General features: G+C 48.1%; 1 protein-coding gene across 3 annotated transcripts in view; it reads right to left on the reverse strand.

Moving 5' to 3' along the window:
* LOC118001825 (WD repeat-containing protein 27-like) overlaps positions 1 to 15,417 on the reverse strand; it is a 109,625-nt gene that overhangs the window by 68,038 nt on the left and 26,170 nt on the right. For all 3 annotated transcript variants that reach the window (XR_004676851.1, XR_004676850.1, XM_034991970.1), the window contains one exon: positions 14,650 to 14,719. Coding sequence is in view for 1 of the 3 variants with exons in the window: in XM_034991970.1 (XP_034847861.1) it covers positions 14,650 to 14,665 (16 nt within the window). In the remaining 2 variants the exon portion in view is untranslated. The remainder of the gene's footprint in view (positions 1 to 14,649; positions 14,720 to 15,417) is intronic.

The raw sequence follows: 15,417 nt of genomic DNA on the forward strand, positions 1-15,417 counted from the left end.
AGGCCCGTTGTAGACTCTGGAGGTACCCGAGTCTGGAGGAACGCTGTGGAGCATGCTCCTGCCCCCCTCCACCCACCATGTCTGCGCCTCACCCCCTCCGCCAGGTGCCCCCTCCTCTACTTCACAGAAACACTTGGACCGGTAGCATTTCTGGGGTTTTTTTTGTGTTTTTGTTGTTGCTAAAATATCTACCAAGTGTGAGCCTTGCAGTGAGAGGCTCCAGGAGCCTGACCGAGAGTGGGGGTAGCTCAGAATCTGTCAGGAAGCTACAATAGCAAGACTTCCAACACCTCTGCCCTCACCTCAAATCTACTCACCCGAGAAACATCCTCACCTCGTTACGTTTATAAAAATGTCTGTGTACAAACCCTCCTAATTTTCCAAACGTGCTTTAGTCATGTCTGTAAGATCTGACTTTGCCCCTCCCCAGCAACTTCGTAGAAGCTTAGTTCCCTGACCATGGGGCACTGCGACAGAACCCCTGCAGCCTGGCCTTCCTGGTTACACCCCTTCTGCCCAGTTTAGTGGGGCCAATCTGGTTTGCTAAACCTCCATGCAAGCCTTAGTTCTACTCCAGTCTGATCTTAAAGAGAAGAGCAATTGATACCCAGGACCAAAAGGAGACCCACCCATAAATGTATAGTAACTAAAATTAACACACATCATACCTGAAAAAACAGCAGGTGTCCCAGTGAGATCAGCACAGAAGACCAGCGAGTGGTTGGCTAAGCCACAGGCAAGCCACCATCCATCCCCTGCTTAAACACGGTAAGAGAGAGCCCTGTAAGATCACAGCTCACAGGAGTCACACTTGCAACAGGTAAATATAGAATCTGTAGTTAACTTGACATTCGTTTTGTCAGGTTGTGAGGGAACCTAAAACAGCACTTGCTCAATGGCTAACCACCACACTTTGAGGGTCCACCAGGTGGCATCCCCCAGGATGTCCTTTAGAGAGGACCTGGGAGTTAGGAGCCACAGGGCTAGTCAGAGTCAGCATGGGGTTCTGAACCCAGAGAACCCTAAACCCCAGGGCACCCTGCCTCCCATCAACAGATTTTAAGACACATAGTATTCAGCTACACAAGAATATTTAAACCTATCCCTAACACAGGGCAGAACTAAGTTACAGACACCCCCCCAAGATTTTCCAACTCGCGGAGCTCCTACTTTATTTCTAATCATATCATACAATCACATGATCATAAATAAGCAAGACCATCTCACACCACAAAGGTACTTTACTGATGATATTATGTATCTTATTTCCCAAAATCACTCAAACATGCTTTGGCTAAACTTACATGAAAAACGAAGGGAACTTCGCATAGTTGGAAGTAATGAAACCTTCAGGAATGCCCTCAAAATGCTGAGGGGTGGCCTTCTAGCCACCGGACTGAGGGCAAACACATCTTCTCACCTCTAGGTGTCTAGAAACCAGAAACAACGTGTGCTTCTGAACAAAGAGCTCAGATCGCAGAGCCACCTGGACGGGAGCTGCTCCCCACTTCCTGCAAACTCACTTAGGAAAAGTGCTGAAGGCCCAGAAAAGAGTCTGGCAGAGGCATTTCAACGCGCTTGAGAGAACATGGCCATCACCAGCCCAAGACGCGCTGGGCCTGCAGGAGAGGCTCCATCTGAGGAGGGATGGTGACCACAGAGGACACTGAGGTAATCTGCCCTGAGTAGTCTCCTCCACCGTCTGCGAACCAGCCCCCCACCCCCTCGCGGCTCCCTCCAACACTACAGAGGAGAGGGTCACACACACACAGCACAGATCTGGCCGAGCCTCCCAATTCCAAATCCAGGAGCTCCCGTCTACAGCAGCGGCCGGCGCGAACGGGAATGCCCTAATAATGCCAGTACGCTCAAGGGCAATGTGAGCTTTGATTTTAATCCAGACTCAAACAATGCCAGAAAACTTCACGCAACCAAGATTTTTAAAGCTCTATTTACAACAGAACAGTGGCAGTTGAGGGACCCTTGGAAACACAGCGAAGGGCTGCCCCGGGTGCGGCCTACCTGAGTACTGGACGCAGCTCGCAGCGGCCGGCCCCTGCGCGAGGACATGCTGCTTGTGGACTTTGGTTGGCGGAGAACTCTCCAAAGGGTATTCCTTACTGGAAGGAACATCAGAAAGATGAAAATCGAGAGAGTTCAAAGTGAGATGAGAAATAAAACAACGGACTAGAAATGGTGGATTCTCCCCTATTTACATGTGCAATTTCATTCTATCCAACTTAAATACATATAAATACACACAGAGCCATGAATTACTCTGTAAAATGCACTTCTGCTCCATTTTCAGTACAAACTGTCAAGGATTGCTCATGTTCACCATACACTGAAGTGACTCTGTGAGGACTTGGCGAGAGAAGACATCCTGCACTTCCCGGTTTCGCACTCTCTGTGGGCGGCCATCATACTAAGTTCTCTAGTAATCTATAGATGGCTTATATCTGCCGTGAGAATAACCACATCCCCAGGCTGTGAGCCAGACCATGGCGGCTTGCGGGAAAGGACCGAAGGCCGGGACCCGCACGGGGCAGGCTGGGTGGAGTGGGTCCTCCCACTGAAGGCATCCATCTCTTGAGGCAAAATCTCCTCAGTGTTCACGTTCAGCATCTGGTTTGGCAGCCTCTGAGCGGCAGCAAGGCCACGGGCCTCCTCCCTGGTGCCCATGTGGCCCCCACAGCCCTCCCACCTCAGCGGGACCACCTGTCACGCAGCGCTGCTGCGCGCTTCGGGGAACGTGGAAAGGCGCCAGGCACACAGCAAGGGCAGAAAAAGAAAGTAGCTGTGAAGACAGGCTGTTGTAAAAGCTGGAAGTTACTGGTGACAAGTTACACATTTATTCACAACTTTAGAGGCTGTACAAGCTGGAAAGACTGGACTTGCGAGCCTGCCCCAGGCAGCACCATCCGTCCAGAGTGAAATCTGGTAGGTGTTTGGAGGAGCCCTTCCCTGAGGAACACTGGCCTGTGTCTGGGATGTTGTTTGGGGTCCTCCCCTCACTGAAACCCCTCAACAGAATGCCCCCCAGGCCAGAAACCCATCAAAGACCACCGGCTCTGTCTGGAGAGCTGGGTTCCTGTAGGAAAAAGTCACCAAGAAGATCAGAGTTGAGCATGGCTCTTGGTGCTGCATTCCGTCCCCAACCACTGGTCTGAGGATCACAGGGTCTGAGGGCCCCTGCTGGGGTCACGACCCTGCCATCCATGACCCGCTGATACAGGAGCAGCGGAGAAGGGCAGGAAGAGCATCAGGACATAGGAGAAACGTCACAAGACTGGGTAAAACCAGCATTCTCTGTGCTGTGGACGAGAGCAAGTGACATTTCAACACCACAGCCTGGAATCTCTGTCCAGATGAGGTCATCTCCAAGTGTGGGACGGGGAGGGTCCTGGAGGGCCCCCCACACACCTTCCCGTCCAGGAACACGGGGCCTGGGGACCGGCAGGACTGGCCACGGTCCCGCACACCATGTCCTGTGCAGCACCCACGGGACAAAAAGCACGTCCAAGTCCACGCGCTCAGCTCGGGCCTGCAGCCCTGTGACTGCTCACATTCTTCTGTCCAGTTATTACCCAACAAACTTATCAAGAATGATCCATCATCGACCACAACACTTTCTAAAACAGAATTTTAACAAAAATTAATATTCCTAAGTTGTTAAGGTGGTAAAGAGAGCAACCTGCCTGAAAAAGGGTTAATAAGGAAGAACTGAATGTGACCAAAAGGGCATGTATATACAAGTGATGCACGCACACTGAAGCACATGTGCCCATACGTACACACAGACTCACAAGCTCGCACACCCGTTTGGAACAAATTCACTTAGAGTATTCAAAGGGTCTCTCCAAATTACACATTTACTTCGGGCAAACTAGTAACGTACCACCTGTGACGGGCCCTACGTGGTAAAGAGCAGTCACCGCTGCTCCTGGTGTTGGTCTTTGGTGAGAACAGAGTTACGCTGTGGAAAGCAAACACGTTAGCCTCAAACTACAGTTCCAAGCTTCTTAAGAGACCTGTATTTGCAGCAAAATATACATATATATTTAAATATATTAATGCTTCAGTGCCCCATGCTGGAAATACACTGAACATTCAATTACTTCAACTGTAACAACTTCCCTCCCACTTACACATCTGCAGTGGCATTCTTGGGACAGTGTCTCCTTTTGGAGAATGAAAGCATAGGATCACAACAGAAATTGAACTGCATTTACAGACGTTATGTGTGAACCTACTCAGAAATAGAAGTGAAATCACTCGGAAGTAATGCTGAATCCTCCCTTTAATAAAATCAAATTATCGAATATTGGCAGTAGCTGAACAGTCACCTGGTGCTGGCCTGTTTTTCAGATGAAGAAACAAGACCCCAGAGATTCTGGGACACAGAGTGCCGAGCCCCAGGGATGCATGCTGGACAGCCACACTCCCACCCCACACCTGCATCCAAGCCTCTCGGAGCAAGCAACACACTCTGCATCAGGCCGTGCCCAGAGCCATCAGGACAAGGGGCAGGAGAGGGTGGCCCGGCCGTGTGCCACGGCCAGGGGCTCTGCATTTGCCGCAGGATCCACAAGACCCCTGGGTGCTGAGGAGGGGCTGGGGCCCAGATGAAGGAGGATGGGAGAAGAGGGCTCAGGTATACTGAACCCTACACCTCCATGTCCCAACATGAGCAACCTATGAGCGCATTTATTCACTGTGATGTGGACGCATACCCAGACGACCTCACTTTGCTGTGGAAAACCAGGGGCTGGTCCTTAATGGTGCTCCGCATGGCTGCATAAAATGAGTGTCAAAAGTAGCAAATACTGAACATGACAAGAACAAAGTTCCTTGAAAACAGAAAAGTTCACACAAATGGAATGAGGTTATTACCTATAAACTTAAGAGGTCTCATACCTGATGCCAAACCAACCACTACCAGCAAAGAAGGTCACATCAAGGGCATTAAAAGCATAAGAAAACAACAAGACAACGTTTTTCTCATTCCTCAAATGATACTGAATTGCAGTATGTTCAATGCCACATATTTCAAATACTCTGGATGAACATGTCAGCTCAAGGTGTAAAAAAACAGGCCCCACACAAAGCCCAGTCTGTCTGAAATTCTGTCCACGGGATGCTAAAGACCAGCTATCAGGCACAATTTGCTCCATAAATCTGTGACAAATACATCTTTTCTACAAACAAGAATAGCAATGATCTTAACTCAAATTCCTCGTTTATACTTTTTTATCATAAGATAGAGTAATAAGAAAGATAAACCACTAAAACATAATTACATCAGCGCCTTTTAATGGCAATAAAACTTATTATCCTATTTTTAACCTAAGTCTTCCACAATACTGCAGACTGATAAAAATTCTGACATTGCATGAACTTACCACAAATATTTATAAATCTCAAAAATTCTCTCAGATGAAATAAAATTCTGCCAGAATTATTTACATTTACATGCACTTAATACTTGGTATCCAATAGAATATTCTGTACAATAGTATAAAATACCTTTAGAAAAATGGATAATTGTATAATATTGAGTTGTTTTTAAAATAGTTCTTTTTTTTTTTTTAAACAAAGAAATTTAGTTCAGTTTCTGACACCATTTCAAACCTGTAACCTGGACCATATTCCCATCAAAAACCAAGTGAAACTAATGAGCAAATCACTAAAATGACATGTATGTGACCAGGAACTGGGGACGCATCCCGGCTTACACAAGGCAGATCCCCCCCGGGGGGGGGGGGGGGGCAGGCTCCTCAGGGGAGACCTGGAAATAAAACTGTACCCAGAGAGGACCCAGAAAACCTCTCTCCACCTCAATGTCAAGTGAAGGAGAAAAAAAATCTCCAAGAAAAATAAAGCCAACAGTACAGTATTTTCTGGATCAGGTAATAAGGTTGCAGGTGCATTAGTGTACTTGATTTTCAGAGGGTCTTAAAATTACTAGAATAAAGTTCATGAATATGTAAATGCATATTATTTAAATAAATGCGCTAAGCATCAAAGTAAAGCAATTATTCATCACAAATATTTCTTATTTCTATATGCTTTTTGCAAGTAGAGGGATGTAAATTTTTAGATTATAGGATAGCTATAAATCAGTCATTTTCAGTAATTTTCCATACAAATGTTTTTTTTAAACAAGACATAAAACCGTCATAAAAAAAATCAACACTTTGATATTTCACCACTCTCTGGATACAGAGAAATTATAATCTCTGTAATAACCTTACTATTTATTTAATTGTTCTTATCAAAGGTTTTGTTCTACACATCATTTAGCTGTGACTAAATGGTATATCATATACCCCATCTGAATAAGATGATCCATACTAGCGAAAAATGAAAAAAATCCATTTTTAAGGGTAAATCTAAATAAAACATATGCAAGAACAAAAGCTAAAGAAATAAATGAGTTTGGTAAAAAAAGTAGAAGAGAGACTCATCGGTCTCATTTCACAACAGATTTCTGCATGGAGGTACGCTGTGAAATTATACTCCTGAAATGTAAAGTCGCCCACATGTGGCTGATGAAAATAGCTGGCCACACTTACAGGGAAAAGACAAATTACATCACTAGTCACGTAACGTACAGATTTCATCCCACAAGTAATTCTCCTTGAGTAAAAATATACTTAGAACTTCAGAATATTATTCCAACTGTTAGCAATGTAATTAATATTTGTTAGTCACAAGTTTTCCAAATAATTTTAATAGAAGCATATACATAACATGAAATTCTTTTTGGTATTAAGAAAATTATTCAAAAAGACTTTTTACATTATGCAACAATATGCAAGTACTTAATACCAATCAACTGTACACTTAAAAATGGTTTAAAATGTTAAATTTTACATTTTATGTATGTTACCACAATAAAAAAAATATACACAAGAAACAAGAAATAAATGAACAAAACATGTTTTTAAAAAGAATATGAGAAACAGACTTTTACCATATCAATAAAGTATAAGATCATAGTATACACCTAGTAAAGCCTCTCCACTTTCAGTAACACACGGACATAGGAATGGACAATTCTTTGAGGAAGCTGCTATTTAAATAAGGACTGGTAGCTGACTTCCTGCTGAGCAATCCTCTCAGCTGGGTTTTCAGACTGAAGGGGAGAGACGGGGAGCAGAGAGAGACAGAGCAGGAAGGGTCAGAAGAGCAGGAGAGAGCCGCAGCTCAGAAACCCAGCAGGGGTGATCCAATCCCCAGGGGACCTGGCCGGCAGTGACCTGGGAGGGTGGCAGTCGGGGGTTCTGCACTATCTTTCCCAGGACAGTCAAGGATTTCAGAGGGTCTCACGGAGAAGGGAGGGGACAGATGGACACAGGGGCCCACCTGGGCAGGAGGAAATCTGTAGGAGAGGAGAGCCTGGAGGTCCTAGCAGGGGGGCACTCCATCCTACCCAATCCTTCCCTGTCCAGGAGCTGGGTCTCTCACCAGAGATGGAGATAAAAGCAGACTGACTGAGCACCTCTATTGTTTTTTAATTAGGTCAATAGAGGCTTAACAAGACTGATTAGGACACTGAGTTGGTCACTGAAGGGAAAAAAAAATCATTATCAATGATTCTTACAATGGAAATATATGGAATGTAATGATGTCTATCATCTTAAAACAGAAGTTAATTTTAAAATCATTTCTTTGTAAAAAGTAACATGTGAATCTGTTTTCTGCTTATAATAAAACAATAAGAAAAATTTTTGAGGCAATCGGGAATAATTTATATGGGCTGGCTAATACAAGAATTACCATTGGTTTTGATATAATGACGTCACAACTAGGTAAGCAAATGTCCACATGTTTTATAAATGCATGCTGAAGTACACAGGGGAAAAATAACATGATGTTTGCAATATGTTTGAAAATTATTCAGCAAAGAGAGGCAAGAAAAGATTGCTCCCATGATAAATGACTGGGCATCCCTGGGTACCACTGCTCTTCTGGCCATGAGAAACATCAGCATTTTTAAATATTTCTGAATTCCTCTGAATTCTACCCAATTCAGGAAAAGAAACATCTAGCACATTCCCTACCACAAACAGCATGTAAAACATACGCGAAAGGCAGCGAAATGAAGGAACACCGGAAGGGAGGAAACACTAAATTTTCATGCTGACAAACACGAATTCACAAAGTAAGAGAGTGGTGCCAACCAGCACGGGGCCGAAGGGCAGCACCAGCTTTGTATACTGATATTCCAGAGCACACTATACTAACCGGACTGTCTCTGCGGAGCCGGCTGCGTCCTGTTTTCCTCAGCAGGTCTGAAGTGCAGTGGAGAGGTGGAGAGAACAGGGGCGCTAATGTAGAGACACAAAGTGCACCAGGAGAGCAGACTCACATACCGGCCTCATAGCTAGGAAACGTACATTTTAAGGACAGTCCCAAGCGATTAGTAATTCACGTACATACGGGTGTGCAATGTTTGGAAACAAGCTTACTCTTATCCTTCTAAGAAATAATTTTTAATATTATTAATAAAAGTGCCATTTCATAATTCACATTCTATCCTGAAATACAATAGTTTTGCATTAAAATAAACTATGAATCATTTAGTTTTAAACAATATAGAAGCAATACCATGAGCAATCATCTCTTTCAAACAGAGTTAGTACAGTTGGGAGTTTACTGAACTTTACTTTTCTTTCTTAAGATCAAGAGGAACCGAAATTCCCCCGGCTGGTGAAGTTGCAGGTGTATACCCCACTGAGGAAGACTGTACCGAGGCAGCACGGACAGATCCCTTCCCGCGCCGTGGCCCCGCTGAGACCTCACCAGAGCAGCAACATGGATTTCCAACAAGGCGATCTTACGGCCACACAAGGACGTGAGCAAGCAGATGGCCTGCACGGACAGTCAACAGTGAACACACAGGACCCCACGGCAAGCGCAGCATCAGTAATGACATTAGCAGTTACGCTGTAGCTGCACGTGGCACCGTGCGCCCAGCAACATGCCGCCTGCCAACCATATGGCCCCCGGGGAGCTAAGTGGCACACAGCACAAGTACAGAGAGCTGCATTCTGCAGGACTCAGCTTCTCATCCCCGGCTTTGCTCATCACTGCACATGATCCGGCAACTTGAATGCTGAGGCTCCTGAAATCTTCGTTTCCAGCAAAGAGAAACAAACCAGCGCTGCTGACGGGATAAGTGGAGGGAACCACCCACTCACGGACACATCTCTGCACACAGGCCTGTGCTGGGGGCTGGCAGGTCTCGAGCAGCGAGGCCCTTACAAGAACCCTGCCCCCGGAGCGGCCCCGAGTCACAGAGAAGCAGGCGCCCACAGAGACCACAGACCCCGTGCACGGTGTAGCCTCAGGGGGAGCAGGGAGAACAGAGCTCCCGGGGCAGGTTCAGGTGAACCTTCAAGGGTGAGCAGGAGGAGAAACGGGAGCTCTGCTTTGGAGGGTTCAGGCAAAGTCCCGCAGGTGATGAAGAGGCACAGTGACTTCCCATGAGGATGGAGGCATGGGCTGGCCCAAGCTAAGAACTCAGACTCTGTCCCCAAAGCGCAGGGGCCTTAAAAGAGAAAGAGGGAGCTTGCATTTACAGGTGACCTTGGCTGCAGTGCACACAGGGAGGGTGGAGAAGGAAGCATTAATCATGCCTGCATTTCTGGCAGGGGCAGCTCCGTGCACAGTGGTCATGGAACCTGAGGACAGGAACCAGGGTTGGACAGGAGGGTGCCCCAGCTCAGTTCAAACAAGTTGAGGCTGACAAGCTGATGAGGCCGTCCAGTCACCCAGTCACGGTGTTAAGTCTCCAGTGGGAAATACTGACCGGGTGGACTTAAAAATCCTTGGTAGGAGCTTGGGACAGATGTGGGAGTGTTAAAGAGAACAAGTGTCCCTCGGGGCCCTGCACACACATGGAAGATGGGAGGACTGGGGACCAAGGGAAGGGAGACCCACCAAGAGGTAGGAGTGGACTCAAAGCGTGTCCTTGGGATCCCGCGCACAGAGGCTGCCCATGGCCCGTCTGCACATTCTGATGACTAGGCCTTCTACACCAAAAGGGTCACTCTCCCAGATGCCAGAGAAAAAGATTAATTGAAGTTACATGAAATTTATATCAAAGATGATCTGAACTTTGATCTTACCCTTGTAATGTAAAACGGCTTCCAGTTCAAAGTTTGCCAAGTTAAATATGAATAAGCCAGCTGAGCTTCCAATCCACAAGCATGTGGTATTCTCAGAAGAAAGACTAATTTTAAAGGAAAAAGAGAAAACGCCCAGCTGGTCTCCCTCCTCAGGCTCCCATCCCACAGAGCGCCACGGAGCGGGCCCTCCTTAAGCTCCTGTAGGCAGCCGGCTCTTGGCATTTAGGATCTATAACTATCCTCGACTAGGCTGGTATTTTGGGTTTCCTGGACACCTGCTGTCTGGCGAAGACAAGTACTAAACAACCACAACCAGATCCCAACTCGACTGTGATCTGCAAGGTTTTCCTTTCTCCGAGGCCACAGGACTCTGCTCAGGTGGGCATCCCTGTGAGAGGCGCAGCACAGCACCTGCAGGTCCTTCCACGCAGTGTCTGGAAAGGAGGAAACCAGCTCAACAGGAAACAGACGAAAGTAGCAGAGCCCATGAAAGGCCAAACGCAGCTCTGCTTTCTCTTCTATTTTCTGATATACAAACTAGATAAACATTAATAAAGGGACCAATAAGCCCCTCTGGCTGTGCCAGACCTGAGACTCTGAGCAGCTCTCGGCGCCCTGTCTCCCACCTTCCTCTCGGTCCCCTGAGGCCTCTGACCACCCTGACTTCCTGGGCTCATTCTCAGGCCCTCGTGCTCCCACAGCCGTCCCCAGGTCAGCCAAACAACTGCACCCCAGGGGAGGAAGCCTAGGCTGATCCTCAAGGAGCTCCAGCGCAGGTCATCTCAGATGTCTGTCCCGCGCGGCCTGCGTCGAGGGGCAGACCCAGCAGGGCACCTGGGCAGAGACCTGGCCCACAGCACAGCCGCTCCCCTTCCCATCCCCACCTTGTCCAGGGAGACCAGAGGCTCGTCCCTCGTTGTCCCTAGAGCTTTCTGTACTCAGTAGTTAAAGCCATCATAGTATATTTGAAATGTCTGATGTAGGGCACAGATGGGGGAGGTTTAGAATGAGTTATGATTACACCCCCCTTTACCTTATTACAGAGTCAAGATCTGCCTAGACTTTGGTGAGCAAAATTAAAAACAATTTCATTTCTTTTATCAAACAGACTTAAAAGTAATTGACCAAGTTTACCGAATATGCAATCCTAAAAACACTGAACAGTTATTATTACTTAAACAGACAAAAATACATTGGCTTTATTTTAATCATTCTTAAAAAATGAACCTAACTTAAGAGGCTTTCCTCAATGGTGTTGGACAAGTTCATCATACTCACCACCCGCACTCGGCAGGGAGAATGAGGGACAGATCACATGGCCGCAGCCCCAGGACAGGGAGGCTTGCTTCAACCTCCTCTCCTTTCTCCAAGCCAACTGTGCAGGGAAGCCAACCCTCTTCTAGGAACAGAATTACTGATAATCTGAGCTATGGGATTAAAATGGTCCGGAGAGTCAAAGGCAGACAGTTGGCAGCACGGGATATTGTAGGAAATACATGTGGGCTAGAATAGCTCGGATCAGATCATGAGTCAAGGAAAACAGCCAGGCTTACACGCGATGAAGAACAAGATTATAGGGACTCCTGGGTGGCTCAGTCGGTTAAGTGTCTGCCTTCGGCTCAGGTCATGATCCCGGGGTCCTGGGATGGAGCCCCGCATCGGGCTCCCTGCTCAGCTGGGAGGCCTGCTTCTCCCTCTCCCACTCCCCCTGCTTGTGCCCCCACCCTTGCTGTGTCTCTCTCTGTTAAATAAATTTTTAAAAATTTAAAAAAAAAGAACAAGATTATAAATGCACAGTAGTCCCCATACATGAGGCCTGTCAGGAAGAAAGGTGGAGTTCCAAGCACACCTAGACTTTAACTCTGTTCCTAAAGCAGGATCAGGTTCACTTCCTAATTAACAGCACTTACACAAGAAATAATGAAAGCCAAGATTTAAAGCATTAGGAAGAAAACAGATACATTGGATAAAGGTAATTTCTGACCTTCTTTCAACAGAAATAGCTTAAAGCCATCTATGGAAAAAAAAAAAAGACACAAACTAAACCAAAAGGAAGAAGAACAGTGATGAGAAGCTTGAGGGCAGCAGGGAAAAGACACATCTGCTGTAACAGGAAACTTAAGGGATGCCACGTGCCCACAAGAGGTAAGAAGTAAACCACCCCCTTTCCGGCGGAGCATCCACTCCTTTTGTGATGCGGTGTAGATACCCGAGTGAGGCGGGGCCACGTGGAAGCTACCGTGGGCACACAGAGAGGACTCCAGCAGAGATGGGGGCCAGCCCAGGTAGGCTGGGGGCCTGGCACAGGACGACCATCAGGAGCGGGGAAGCGGCTGCCCTGGGCTGGGGGGGCGCATGCTCTCCTCATCAGCAGACCTCACCCCCTGCACACAGGATGAGCTTCACTGCCGCCCCACCCCACCCACCCTCCCTCACAAGAGCCCCCTGGTGCTGGTGCATGTCTGAGGTCAGATGCTAGACTTCTCCCAATAGGAACTGTCCCTGCCCTGCGCTCTCTTCAGTTCACCTAACACAGGACCCTGGCAGGCTGCTCAGGAGCCCTGTGGGCAGGGGCCGCATGCGCAGGGGCCCCAGGGGAGGGTCTGCGTGATGTTACCTGGCAGGCTGCACAGCCTGGACTCAACCCTCCTGAAGAAACTCTCTCTCTTCTTCTTTAGGTCAACTCCTGTCACACAACGATAACGATGTCCTTCAACCAAACTGAAGACCCAAAGCTGGAAAGGCCACGAAGGCACAGACCGCGAGTCTGCCATCACAGGGCACAGGTGAACGCGAGGTACAAGCCCAAGGAGAAAGATGGGTGTGGTGCCCGCGACAAGCCCCGCAGCCTGAGAGCCTGCTTGGGCCCTTCCTCTGCCGGTCGGACCGCTCCCTTCCCCTTCCCGGCAACGCGTTGATTCAGACGGCCGACAGGTGCAGACGCACCCTCTGGCTTATAAACCACTGCCCCAGAGGGCGTGTGCTCTGGTCCCCAGTGGCCCACAGCGGGCTCTCTGAACCCAACACCACGAACACACAGCTGCAGACACACAGTAAGAGCAGCCACCTTCGTCGAAAAGAAAAATAAAATCTCTTCCAAAAACAGATCTGTGATACTGTGATTTATAACAATAAATACATGTCTTTGGACTTCCTGTTTCCAGCACAGAGCTCTTAAAACCCTAGGAACTTCCTAAGTGTTGAGAGTGACAAAGGTGTCTTTTGTTGTGTTAATGAGGTGACTTCTGGAAAGCCCCTAAGGGTGGGGGCAGGTTGCCAGGGGAACCAGTCACGTGATTAGAGGCTCTGAACTTTCAGTCCCACCCCCTGACCTCCGGGGAGGGGTGGGGGCTGGAGGTTGGGTTCACTCACCAATGGCCAATGGTTTCATTAATCATGCCTACATACTGAGGCCTCCATGAAAACCCAGCTCCCAGGTTGGTGAACACGTCCACCGTCCACACCGGGAGGGCGACCCTCCCAAACCTCGCCATATGTGCCTCTCCATCGGGTGCTCGTCTGTGTCCTTCATCACGTCCTTTAACAGACGCGTCAACTGGGGGCACCTGGGTGGCTCAGTCGGTGAGGCGTCCGACTCTTGGTTTCGACTCAGGTCGTGATCTCAGGGTCCTAGGCCAAGCCCCACACTGGGCTCCCAGCTCAGCACGTTCGGCGGGAGTCTGCTTGGGATTCTCACTCCCTCTGCCTCTGCCCCTCCCGCTCGTGCTCGCTCTCTCATTCTCTCAAATAAATAAATAGATCTTCATAAAAACAGACTGGTAAACTGGTAAATAAGCGTTTCCCTGAGGTCTGCAGGTCGCTCCAGCAAATCCGTCAAACCCGAACGGGGGGTGTGGGTCCCTCCGGTCTGCAGCCGGGTTGCACAGAACCCGGGGGACTCGCAGACCCACTGCTGTGGTCGGCGTGTGAAGGGGACGCCGTCTCCTGGGCCTCGGCCCCTCGCCTGTGGGGGCTCCAGGCAGACAGCGTCAGAACTGGGTGCAACCGTAGGGCACCCAGCTGGCGTGCTGCAGGCTGCCCGGTGTGGGGGGGACACCGCACGCGTGGGGTGACCCGAAGGGCCAGAGGCGAGGTGTTCCGTGTGAAGGCAAAGGACACTCACACGGGAGCGAGAACTGCATTATTTCCTAACAGGGTGTCTTGCCCAAATTATCTCAACAGCAACTTTTTAAAAAAGAGAACAGTATCCATGCTTTGTGAATACACCTGAATTGCTCACCTAAAAAAAGTAAGTTTTGAAAAAAAATCAAGTTATCTTCAAATTTTTCAAACTGTATAAAGCGGGCTCTTCTGATGGCTGTAGGCGGGCGCGTGTGAGTGTGAGCCCCACCCCGATGCCCAGGCCCCAAAAGGAACGGCTCGACTGCTGGGGTCAACAGTTTCTCCCAGTCAGAAAGAATACAAGGGAGTGTTGGAGCAGAGACCTCTCTGCAGGCGTTCACATAGTCATGATGGTGTTTGGACCTGGAACTGAAGTCTGTGCTTCCCTCACCTGGCCGTTTGCGCATCCCGTCACCAGCTGCCGGCTCTCTGCATCGATGAGGAGACTCAGGAGAGGGGAGCTATAAACGGAATACACAAATATCTATCTGTAAATACTTAAACTGAAAAGTATCCGAGTTTTACTTACAATATTTTTTTTAGTCAAGTCTGAACTATCCTGAAATAATTTCTTCACCAGGAAATAGAAACCGTAAGTGCGTACACATTCTGAGAACCCGCGTGCGCGGGAAGGTAGTGAAGCTGTCCCATGTGAACAGCCTGGGGCAGCCCCCCGTGGAGGTGGGAGCCTGACTAGCACAGTCCACGCGGCGCCACTGAGGACCAGCAGCTCCGTCACCCACACCGTAAAAAGCCCTACCACCCAGTAACCATGACACTTGCAACAGAAGTAACATGTTTATGGGATTAGTCAGGAAAACAGCAATTAAATGATGCCTACTGTTTAAATTATTGCCTAGGATGTCATTTAAAAGTTATTCTGAATCTAAACCGTCAAGAATTCAGAAGGAAAATTAAGATAAATGGACATTTAAAGACACTGCATGTCCTAAATAAACTATAAATGACATCAAAATCAAGTTAGTAATTGTTTTTTTTTTTTTTTAAAGATTTTATTTATTTATTTGACAGAGAAAGACACAGCGAGAGAAGGAACACAAGCAGGGGGAGTGGGAGAGGGAGAAGCAGGCTTCCCGCGGAGCAGGGTGCCTGATGTGGGGCTCGATCCCAGGACCCCGGGATCATGACCTGAGCCGAA

This window comes from Mirounga leonina, unplaced genomic scaffold (genome assembly GCF_011800145.1).
Source record: "Mirounga leonina isolate KUSES-001 unplaced genomic scaffold, KU_Mleo_1.0 Mir_54, whole genome shotgun sequence".
Lineage (NCBI taxonomy): Eukaryota > Metazoa > Chordata > Mammalia > Carnivora > Phocidae > Mirounga > Mirounga leonina.